Consider the following 12,166-nt stretch of genomic DNA (forward strand, 5'->3'; position numbering starts at 1 on the left):
TTTGTCCGAAGACAATCTTCCGTGGTCACACGGCCAGTGCGACTTAGACACGGAACGCTGTTACCTCCCCACCGAGGTGGTCCCTATTTATCTACTCACATTTGCATGCTTTCGAACGGCTAGGTTGGCAGGAGCTGGGACAAAGTGATGGGCACTCACTCCGTCGCGTGGATTCGATCTTATGACTGCTTGGTCTTCTGACCCTGCAGCACAGGCTTCTGCGGTTTAGCCCGCAGCGCCACCATGTCCCTCTATTTTGAAAAAAGGCCCCCTTCAAAGCCTAAAACAGATGGGAAAGACTGAAAATGTTCTGCAGCAACGCCTTGTTTCAGAAAGACTGAAAGATCTGGGCATGTTTAGCCTTGAGAAAAGAAAATTGAGGGGAGATAGGATAACACTTTTCAAATATTTGAAAGGCAGTCCTACAGAGGAGGTTGGCAGGATCTGTTCTTGATCATCCCAGAGTGCAGGACACATAACAATGGGCTCAAGTGACAGGAAACCAGATTTCGGTTGAATATCTGGAAAAACTTCTGAACTGTTAGAGCAGTACGACTGTGGAACCAAAGATCTCAGGAAGCAGTGAGCGCTCCAATGCTGGAGCCTTCAAGAAAGAATTGGACAACCGTCTGTTAGGTCTATTTTGATTTGGATTCCTGAACTGAGCAGGAGGCTGGACTGGATGGCCTTAGAGGCCCCTTCCAACTCCATGAATCTATGATTCTACAAAGGGTTTTTAAAATGTTAATAACAACAGCAGCAGCAGCAACAACAGCTAATAGGAGGTGTGATTTCATGGAGGACATGCATGCAGCCTACAGGCCACTTCCAAATATGCTGTCTGCAAAAACCGGGCATAGTCGCGATTTGTGATCCTTGCCTTTCTGGCCACTGGTTGGGCAGGATCAGACGGATCCCTGGGCTCTGCCTACAATGCCACCCTCCCTATGAAACGTGTGGCCCAAAGGAGCTCAGCTGATCATTACTGCCTCTGAGAAGACCCGTTCAAACATCCGTACTCCAGCGTTGGCTGGGAGGACCACCGAGAGTTTGGTTTTGCGATCCTCTGCTCTTTGATTTTGAAAAGGCTGCAAGTCTTCTGCTCGTTGGGTGTCTCGACACGGCCGTTCCGACGTGGGTCAAGGATTTAGAAAGCCCGGAGGGTGCGTCAAGGGGGACCGAACACCAGAGGCTTCCGTGAAGCTCTCCCCTTCCTCTCCTTATTTGCAGAGAAGGGGCTTACCGGGTGCACTCTGTGAATACCGATACTCTGGGACAGAGGCTAATTTTGAGCCGAAGTCGTGGTCGTGCGGAATGGGCGAACCCTCCCGGGAGAGGCACTCTGGAGTCTGTAGGCCACTTGTGGGAGGAGACAACAGGCCAGGATGTGTGGGAGAGGCCGGGGCGCTCCTGAAAGGCAAAGACTCAAGTGAGGGGTAAAATCACATTAGCAGCACCCACGTCACCAAAAATGAGGAGGAAAGGAGCCAGCGTTTCTGCACAGGTGGGAGCAGGGGGTGGATCATGCCATTCGGGTTCCACTGTGGAGCCCTGCGATGTTCACTGAAGCCCAAGAACCTCCCCTTTATGAATTCAAGTTTCTAGTCCTCATGACAGCCAAAAGCTATCCCTCCTTGCTAAAGTAATGTTACAGCTATAATCTGTCTTTCGTTCGAGCTATGAACGTAATTATCCAGAAGGACTGAAACATAATTTTCTCGAGCCTTTGTCCAACACTGCAAGCCAGTGGTTTCCCAACCTGGGGTCCCAAGATGTTCTTGGACGGCAACTCCCAGAAATCCGGTCCAGCCCAACAAAGGGGTGAAGTTCTTCCGGGAGTCTGAATCCGAGAACAGCTGGGGACCCAAGGTTGGGGGACCATGACTCTAACCACAACACCACCCATCCAGAATCAGGCACTCGGCTCAGGAGGAAGCCAAAGAGGGCAACTGCGGGTGACCCCACTTGTTGTTTGCCCTCCGCTGCCTCTGGGGTGGAAACACCCCCCCTTTGCCCATAAAGCGGCAGAAAGTGCTTACTTGATTTTCTCCTCGGGCGGAAAAATATTTGGGGCTGCCAAATGGAACATGGGCCCTCTGTGTGTGTGTGTTTTGTTTTTGCAGCTAAAACACAGCTGAGCCACAAATCCCCACTTCGTTGCCCCCCCCCACCCTGAGACTCACCGGGAAGAGAGAGGTCCGAAGGGGGTCCGGAAGCACGACACCCCCCTCTGCCTCCGCTTTCGGAAGGCCTGCTCCACCAGTTTGCTCTCCGAAGGAGGATCGATGCGCCAGAAGGACCCTTTGCCAGGCTCCTCTTGAGAACGTGGGACTTTAATAAAATAACGGTTCAGGGACAGGTTGTGCCGGATGGAATTCTGCGGGGGGGGGGGGGAGAGGAAGAGAGAGAGGCAGGAAAAAGGGTTACCCCCAAAGTTTGAGAGAGAGAGGTGTTCCGGTCGCCGTTCTTCCCGCCAGCCACTCACCTGCCAGCCTTTATCAGCTGTCCTGTAATACGGATAATGCTTGGTGATGTGGGCGTAGATCCCACTTAGTGTTAACTGCTTGTCTTGAGCTGAGGAGATGGCTTGAACGATGAGCTGGGCGTATGAATAGGGTGGCTTCGAGTCATCCTGCAAGCAAACCCTCACAAAGTCAGACACACAAAGGAGTTTTGAGAAGCTTCACCGTTCATTCACTGAGTTTGTTGAACAAGGTAGGATTCCCCCTAACTTAAAAAAAAAAAGCCAAACGAACACAACAACACTCTTCCCCCAATCTCTCCCTGTGAAAACCGTCTGTCTTATTCTCTCTGCCTTTGGGGCCTAAACAGAACCGAACTTGACACCAAAAAGCCAAGGAGGAAAGCCAATCTTTAATAACAACAATGATGTGAATCTAGGCAGCAAACTGCAGCCAGTCAGGACATCAACGTAAGCATTCTTCTCAGGACACAAAGTTGTACAACTCAATGCACAACAGCAGACGCCCATGCTGACTTCCTAACTAGCCACGATTTGCTGTCGAGATGTACAACAGCGGCATGGATAGCTGTCTTGTGCTGTCAAGTCAATTTGGACTGATGACCACCCTTTCCAGAGTTTCCCAGGTACAGAATACTCAGAAATGGTTTCCCCTTCCCTTCCTCTAGGGGGAGCCCTGGGACGGTGCAGCTGGCCCAAGGCCACCCAGGCTGGCTCTTCTCCCAGGAGGCCCCGTGGGGGGGGATCGAACTCCCAACCTCTGGCTCCGCAGACAGAGACCTAAACCACTGAGCTATCCAGCCAGCTGCACTGTACTCATGCAAAAAACCTAGCCAGGATTAGGAGAGCTGTCTTCCAAACGAGGCTCTCTCCCAAGTTCTGGTCCCCCAAGGTGGCCTGGCAGAAGCCCTAGGACATTCTAGTCCCAAGCCATCTTTAAGGCTATATCGGAAGCTGGTCGTCTTTATAAGGGGCAGAGAGGCTGGCTCACTGGTGTTGACTCATGCCAGAGCATCAACATCAGCCTCATCTCTTCCATCACCTCTTTAGAGAAGTCTAGCAGACGCACCGGGGGGGGGGGCAGGTGGAGTCTCTCTTGCTACCTACCTTCGGACTGTCTCTTCCAGACACGTCTGCCTGCTGCTCTGAAGTAGCCTTTGCCGCATATTCTGCTGCCAGCTGTAGGTCCGAGGTAATATTCTGAGTAAAGCGGTAACCTGAGGAACCAGCCCCACGAGGACTGGCTGGGCAGGAATTGGGGACGCTGCAGGAGATGGAGAGAGAAGGGACAGACAGGGTCAGTTCCGCATCAACGCAAGACACGAATAATGGAATACATTCCCATTTTCATACATTAGCACTTCCTGTTAAAACACCTAACATGTCTCAGGCAGGTGGATTAAAACATAAAGTACGTTTTGGACTTCAACCCTGATGACGGGGGCTTCTAAGAGCTGACGTTCAACGTGGGCTGAATCCTGTTGCGCAACTCACGCTGCATAAGGCTGACGATGTCATCAGCCAGGGTGATGGTTTTTGAAATGAAAGTCTCCTCCACTGTGATTTTTACCCAATCAAAGACATCCCAAGGAAGCCTTGAGAACTTTTGAGATTGGAAATGTTTAATTTTAAAAAATTGCTGTAGCTGATGATGTCATCTGCCTTACACGGCATAAGTGAAAGCAACAGGATTTCAGCCCTTACTTGGAAAGAGAAACGTTCAAGGTTGCTGCTGTAGAAGAGGCGCCAAAATCCTCTCCAGTCAGCTGTCAGCAAAACCAGAGAAATGGAAAAAGTGTGTTTACAAAGTCTGAAAACCACTCGGCTAGAGAGACACCCATCTCCTGTAGTTCTATAGCCCACCCCAGGAGAATTAATTAGGGTGACTGACGCAATGTCCAGTCACTTCCCTCTGTGTGCGGCTGGCTGTGTTTCGGCAGTGTCACGTGAAGCGGATGATGGGGAAAGAAAAAGAAAAAGATGATCAGGGAAGTGCCACAAGATGGCACTCGTGGCACAAGCTAGTTAAAGGAGGGGCGAGAGAAATGCCACACAAGGCCGAGCAACGAAACAGAAAATAATGAATGATTGCTCGAACCACCACCTCTCCCAGGGCAAACTGGAGTAAGCGAGGGTGCAGGAGGATTAAATAAGGGAATCAAGGCTGGCATACGGACAGGCTCAAGAAGAGGAATCCTCTCTGGGCAGGCTGGTGGTGGGTCACCTGCCGAGGGGCTGGCCCGGCCTTCTACCTGCGGGACACCTGTTCAAGAGCATCACGGCTGAAGCCACCGGGAAAAACAATCGGAGCAATTCTTAACTGGGACTCCGCACGCGGCATGGCCAAAGTCCCCATAACAGGGGTCAGCAACAGGTGCACTGTGATCCACGCTAGTCCCTTAGGGGGCTTTCGGCTTTCCGAGCCCCCTCCTGAACCCCTCCCGCCAGCGCCACGGTCTTCCCTTCTGGCCAAAAAGGTTGACCCCCCCCCACCTAGCGACTTCCAGGAGCAGCGATCGCCGGGCCTTAAAACGAAGTATACTCCCCGGTGGACCTTGCCTTCTGCCCACCCCACCCTCCACAACCCCCCACCCCCACAGGAAGAGTTTAAAACCAGAAGTGTCCTTCTGTCTCATTTCAGGTTCATTTCCTGTGGCGCGTGGGGTCTCCCGGGAGGTCCTGGGGTTGCCACGCTTCCAGGGACCCCCACTTGCTGCTGCCTCAAATCCACGTATTGCCACGGAATCACCAACACTGACCCACGGACCAGGTGTGCCATGCCAGGGATGAGCAAAAGGGGGAAGTGCATGATGTGAAGGTTCTGGCCAGCTGATGTGAGGTGAGAACGAGTTCCTGGTTAACCAGCGCTTCGTACAACACATACGCACAGACCTTTGCACGCACCACCCCCAAAATAAATGCCAGGCCACCTCTAGGGTTACTTCCTTATTTTCAATTTGATGCCACTTTTCGGCCAGATGTGACACATCTCTCTCCTAACTGCTGAAATGGAGTCGCAGTAATACGGGAGGGACTCGAGGCAGCTCACGAATGGTTAAAAAAAAGAGAACCAAACAACACTTGGAATAGTATTAAAATAGTACATCTATCCATCGATTTGGAGGTTAAACCCCATTATTCAGGCTCTGAAGCCAGCTCTGAGCGGTAGAAATAGGGTGGAATCGAATGCACAATTTTCCTGGAAATTTGTATTGTCCAAAAAAAGAGAGAGAGAAGCAGCAGCAGGAATTCCTTCAGGAGATTTGACCACACACTTAGGCAGCGGAGATTAGATTATCTCTGTGGGTGTCTGTTTATCCTAGACCAAGAATTGTATGTGTATACAGATAATGTTTTCCCTGAAACGCAAACAGACACACTCACACCGTCATTTTTTCCGACACCACAAATCGGCGAAGTCATGCGGGCCTTCGATAATACCGAAAAACGAGGAGAGATTTTCTCATAATCCTGCTGTGATTTTCTCAATAAATCCTACAGGTAACAAGCCTGCCGTACAAGCGGAACATCAGAAAATGGAAGAGGGGGAAGGAAGGGGGAATGGAGCAAGCCAGAAAGACATCAACTTTGATAAATAATCCTAATATTAAAAGCCAACTTTGGGCAAATTGCAACAAGGCAAGATTCTCTGGAAAAAGCAATCACGCTGAGATAGGCAGAAAGCAATTTTTTAAAAAAGAGGAAGGCCAAATACAAGATGGATCAACTTCATAAAGGAAGCCACAGACTTGGGTTTAGAAGAGCTGAGCAGGGCTGTTGATGAAGAGGACCTTCTGGAGATCGTTCACCCCAAAGGTTGCCATAAGTCAGAGGCAATTCGACAGCACATGCCGACAACACCAAAACCGAACTGGTTCTCCGTAAATTTGCAGAATCCTAACCAACTCATGAAAGGCACAAGAGAAGGGCTCTAACATAGAGAAAGGCAACCCCAAATCAGCTCGCGGAGAGATGAACACCGTTCAGCATGAAGACTACTAGATGGTGTCAGAGAACCCAAGAAAACTGGGGGTTGGAAATGGAATGGAATAATTTGGAAGAGAGAGGAAACTACTCTCAAGGCATGGGAAAACCCCATGTTGGACGAGTTTCCAGAATTAACCTAACCAACACGGCCAGTCTTTACTAACAGTTCAGATCTTCTTGGAAGATAAAACGAGGCTTGCTCAAACACCAAATAATTGAATTCCCTAAGTAGAAATCAAATTATGACCGAGGAGGGAGACACACACACACACACACAAAAGATAAGACCCTTATTCTTTAATAGGTTGCAAACAAATGTGCTCTTTCGTTTTTCAAGCTTTCCTTGAGCAGCTGAAATAACAGCTCATTCACAGGCGCCATTTGTTCCCGAAAAGGTTTCTTCTTTCGCATGGATTGTTCCAGTAACTTTTTTTACAGCCTTCCACATGATATAACGTTTGTCCCGGTAACAACAGTGACCGAGTCCACACCTTCCAGTATCTTTTTGTGCCTGCTGCCTTTATGGTTTATTTTGTTCTGAGGGTTTGTTCCTGGGGGGGGGGCAGAGTTTAGACTATGGGCTTTCTTATGCCTCTTACAGCGTTCGCTGCCTCGCAGAAGCCTCCTGATTAGACGCTTTTAATTAGGACACTATTCTATACTCATGCAGATGCACATGTACATCCACCCACACCCTCTCCGACACACACACAGCGAATTAGAGAAGGTGCTCAAATCTCAGATTTCTGCTCACAAGTGCTAAAAATGTAAGTTTTCACCTTCCGCCTCTCACCGTTATCATTGCCACTTTCAAGATGAAAGACTGAGGGGCTGAAGGACATTACCGGGGCATTACCGCACAGAAGGAAGCATGCTTCAGCACATGACGATACACGGAATCATGGCCAACCCAAGACCACCAGAAAGTTTGAGTCAGAGACCCAAACTCTGGGTCCATGACACGCACCAGCCACAGAACGGCTGGGACTCTTAGCAGCTTTGTGGAGCATTTTTTTTAAAGCAAGAGACTCCAAGCAGCTCTACTCCCGTTCTGTTTCCATCAAAACATACTGTTTCTAATTAGGGCTGCATCAAATTTGGGCATGCATTATGAAAAACAGCAAACGTACAGTCAAAATTACAAACAGATACATAAACCCTTTGGAAAAGAAAATTCAGCACCCCTCTGGAGACAAAGCATATACATTAAAAAAAAAAACCCTTCAAGAGAACAAAATTCATATCTGCTTCGTTGCCTAGGCTCAGAATTGAAACTGAATGGATTTAAATTCATTTTCTACTTTTCACTCTCTATGTCTGTGTGCAGTGAGCCTCTGCAGAGTTTCGTTTTCCTGCTTCTCATGTGCCAGCGAAGCGGACATCCTCCGTGGTCTGCACAGGGCACATCCAGATGTTTTATACAGCTGCTGCTACAACACGGGGACAGTCCCCCTCTGTGAATTACTCTCGGCCAGACAGTCTTGGCTTCAGAGTGGGTAACACAGACTTCCAGCTTACCACAAATCGCTCCATTCATTTAATGACAAATGATGTGTTTACGTTGGATCAAAAAATCGTAATGAACAGCTACTATGGGGCATCTGTATCCCTAAACAGGTTCGCATTACTTACTGTTATTGTCCTGTGCGGTCAAGTCACCTCTGATATTATAGTGACCCTATAAACGAGCCATCTCCAACTTGTTATGCCCGGCTTAGCTTCCGCAGACACAGTCTGTGGCTTCCTTTGGGGACTGAGAGCAAGACAGAGTTCCATTGGAACAGTTTTTTTTTTTAAAAAAAAAATCAATCTAATTTAGAATAACTACAAACAGCTCTTTCATGGTTTATGTATTTTGTTTCAGTACGTTTGTTTTACTGATATACGAGCCGCCAGGAGTCCCTTAAGCAGCATAATCAACCCAAATCCAATTCTGTAATTTAGGCCAGCATAGGGGAAATAATGTCCTTATGCGGAGGCAAATTGCCAGTAACTAAAGACTCCCCTCTTTGACTCCTGCTTGTGCACAACTTGTGTACAATAAGACGAAGTTGAAGCAGCAAGGAACCGAAAGAGGGATTCTTTTTCAGGGGCAATCGAACGCTGTTAGCCAGTGATATAATATCCTCTATGGCGGCGGCTCCCAACCCTGCTGGGTCTTCACAGATGTTCTTGGACTGCAACTCCCAGAAGCCTTCACCACTAGCTGTGCTGGCAAGGGCTTCTGGGAGATGCAGCCCAATGACATCTGGGGACCCAAGGTTGGGAACCCCGGCACTATGCCTTTTAGTTAACAGGAGATTATGGGGGGAAAGAAAAAAGTTAGGAAAATGACCGAGTCCATATGTCTGGAAGCTGCAGGTTGAACATTTAGTTAGGGGGAAGCAGACCTCACAACAGAGAGGGAAGGGAATTTAAAGACTGCAGTCACAATACAAAGCGTGATTAGAAGGATGTGAATTCTGATTCAAAAGCAAGAATGCCCTGCGCCAAAGAGAGTCCACATAATTCATGAATTCTGCTGGAACAGCACGCTATATTTCATGGCAAGCAGCAGGGCTCTTACCCTAACCACGCTCTGTTCCCATGTAAACGGGAGACAATTTAGTGCCTTGAAGAGAGAAACAGACGGAGTTGGAAAACTTAAAAGAGACAATTCCCGCTCACTTCCTAGCCTTTCCGGGTTTGCACGCCGTGATTATCGCCCTTTTTGTGCAATCAGGTTCAACTCCGACCATGTGGATTTATTTCTCCTATTCAAGAACAGTTCCTTGGACTCATGTGGTTTTGGAAGCCACGCCGCTTCAGTGTAGAGCAGCCACAATCCAGTTAAAAGCAGCTATAATAACGTCCAGCCTCCTGCAAGAAAGGAACAAGAAGGGGAAAGGAAGGAAGGAAGGAGGAGCATCTTGTCTCCCGTGCTGCTTGTGGCTGGAAAAATGCATTTGCAGGGAAGCAAAAAGACACACACACACACACACACACACACACTTAGGCTTTGGGAGACGTGGCCCCAAATTCCTCCCCCATTCAGGACAGCTGGCGAGAAGGTTGACAGAGAACTTCGTCCAAAAACAAGGAACTTTCCATAGTTATCTCCTGGGGACTTTTGGAGGAGCTCACGTGGTGTGCTATGGGGCCGCCTAGTAACAGACTTACAAGGACCTTAATGGGGCTTTCAAGGCAAGCGAGATAGTTGCAGTGGTTGAGGTCTCTGACTGCGGTGCCCGAGGTGGCGCATTCGATTCCCCCACTGTGCCTCCTTCACAGGGGCTGGACTAGATGATCCAGAGGGTCCCTTCCAGCTCTGAAGTTCTAAGAGGATGATCCCGGCAGTGATGATTATTAAGGAGTGTTTCCACCCGTTGCGATGCCCAGCAGGTCTTCCTGGCCAAGCGGGGATCAAACCCTTGACTCCCGAATCCTAGTACATCACCATCACAGTGGTTCCCAACCCTGGGCCCTTAGGTGTTCTTGGCCTAAAATGTCCTTCACCATGAGCTTGGGCTGGCCAGGATTTCTGGGAGTTGTAGTCCAAGAATACCTGGGGACCCCAGGTTGGGAACCACTGTTCAAGAACGTAAGAGGCGGATGACAATCTAGTCCATTGGAAAAGACAATCAGATTCCTATGGACAGCCGAGAAGAGGGCAATTCAAGAGCCTTGGTGGTGTCCTAGTATCCCAGCCTCTGATAACACACAACCACGATGGGCAGTGGCTGCAGGACCACCTTCTCCTCCACAAATTTGCCCCCAATTCCCTTTCCAAGACGTCCATACCGGCGGCTGTTACTCTGATCTTCTGTCCATGAAGTTAAGGGCTGTGTGATGAAATCCCTCCTTGGACCACCTCAATTTCTCCCTCAAGGGTGTGCATAGGAAGGAGAATAAGCCACACCTTTGCAGTCAAAATGTTACCTGTCCCTACAGACCCCCCACCACCACCCGGAAGGCTTACTGGGGGATTCTGGGATCTGTAGATTTTTTTTTCTTTTTTTTAAAAAAGGTATCTTCTCAAACTCTGCAGCCCACCCCGCAAGGTCACATTCTCCACAAATGTTTGGGGCTTGTCAAAACAGGCGATTATTTTGGTGGTATTCGTCAAACATGAGCTCAGAGGCAGGATGTTTCTACTGGCTTTCCACCCCAGGGCCCGGGGCCGTCTCCCTCCCTATTGTATAAGCAGGGAAAGTTTAGAGTGCACTTAAAAGGAAAAAAAAAGGGGGGGGGGTAAAAAGTCAAAATCAAAACAAGGCTTGAATGTTTTGCACTGAGACTTTTCACCAAATGTTGCAGGAGCTGTGTTATTCTTGTGTTTTTTTTTTTCCTTCCCTTTCGCATCCCTTCCTGCCGGAAAACAGCAACGAGGGATTTTGTAAACATTGCAAACGGGGCAGAGAAAGAGGCGGATCCTTCCAAAAAAATGCAAAAGCGTCTTTGGGTACACTTCTGCGTGGCGCAACCCGGCAAAGGGGGTCGGTTTTATTTGATTGCGTTCATGCTCAACCCTCCTCTGGGCATGAACTTTTTGGAGAACCAAACACAAGAAATTGACCGACGGGGGCGTGCGAAGAAAAAAAACGCAAGCGGCGGAGACATGAAACCAAAATAAATGTGTCTCTGTGTTTGTGTGTGTGTGTGAGAGAGAAGCTGGCAGGAAGCAAGCAGGGAAGTCAACAGAGAGGCTAGCCGAGAGAGGAGGAGCAGGGGGTCAACAGGGCCGGGCTGGGACGGCTTGTTTTGAACCCGTGCCTCGCTCTGCAGGGGCCTGTTTACACCGGCGAAACCGGCCCTGCAAATGCAGAAAAGCTGGGGAGCCACGGAGGGGGGCCGACCAGGCTCCGGTTTCCAGAAAGGAAATTAATTTGGGGCCTCTCTACAAAGCCGGCCTCCTGGCAGGCCTATCAGGGAAAGGCAAGGCAAAGCCCACACCAAATTAGGCGCGCGAAAGACACCGAAGGGTGGAGAGAAAGCGAGCAGAGAGAGAGAGAGACACGCAAGGGGAGGAAACCAAGACCACAGGGGAAACCAAGCCTCTCCCGACCCACCAAGGGAGTAGGGGAACAGAGGGGAAAGGGCTGATAAACCCTTCGCCCGTCTCTCCGCCCACCCCGTTTTTCTGAGGACGGATTGTTGACATTCCTCAAAGAGACAGGAAAAGGCTGTGTAACCAGTTTGCCCGGGGAGAAAAGTCAGCCCTGGTGGAAAGCCAAGGTTTTTCGGCGATGGGGGTCAAGAGACGAAGCGGCGAGAGCTTTAGGAGGGAATAAAACAGGCCTTGTCGGATCCGTGCAGAGGCTGGGAGAGGGACTGCTCGACGTTCTCCCAAGCCTGGGGACGATGGGAGTTGTGGCCAAAAACCTGGGTCGGGCCCCAAATTCCATCTGGTCCAGCAGCCCCTTCGGAAATCCCACGAGTTTACTTTCCATCCCTCGTGGCCTCACCGGTTACGAAGGTCTAGTTTTCATTTTGTGGCCGTGTTTTGGAGAGAAAAAAAATGCCAAGAATTCCACGCCAAAGAGAATCCCAGTCTTTTAAAAGCAGATAGAAATAATAACGACAAGACGTGTCTCCCATCTGACCCATTTCCCAAATCCGTGATCTTACTTTCGAAATGCACGTCACTCATATTCATGGGGTTACTTTTGCTATTTCTATACTATAATTTTGAAAGTAACAGACGTACATTACTTTTGA

The 12,166-nt window shown here is 49.3% G+C and overlaps 1 protein-coding gene across 3 annotated transcripts in view; it reads right to left on the minus strand.

Moving 5' to 3' along the window:
- Positions 1–12,166, minus strand: part of FOXK1 (forkhead box K1) — a 54,951-nt gene that overhangs the window by 6,005 nt on the left and 36,780 nt on the right. For all 3 annotated transcript variants that reach the window (XM_072982749.2, XM_072982751.2, XM_072982752.2), the window contains exons 3-6: positions 3,590–3,746; positions 2,486–2,632; positions 2,184–2,377; positions 1,244–1,410 (exon numbers count right to left, since the gene is read on the minus strand). In XM_072982749.2, coding sequence (XP_072838850.2) covers positions 1,244–1,410; positions 2,184–2,377; positions 2,486–2,632; positions 3,590–3,746 — 665 coding nt within the window. The remainder of the gene's footprint in view (positions 1–1,243; positions 1,411–2,183; positions 2,378–2,485; positions 2,633–3,589; positions 3,747–12,166) is intronic.

Source organism: Pogona vitticeps, chromosome 13 (genome assembly GCF_051106095.1).
Source record: "Pogona vitticeps strain Pit_001003342236 chromosome 13, PviZW2.1, whole genome shotgun sequence".
Taxonomy (NCBI): Eukaryota; Metazoa; Chordata; class Lepidosauria; order Squamata; family Agamidae; genus Pogona; species Pogona vitticeps.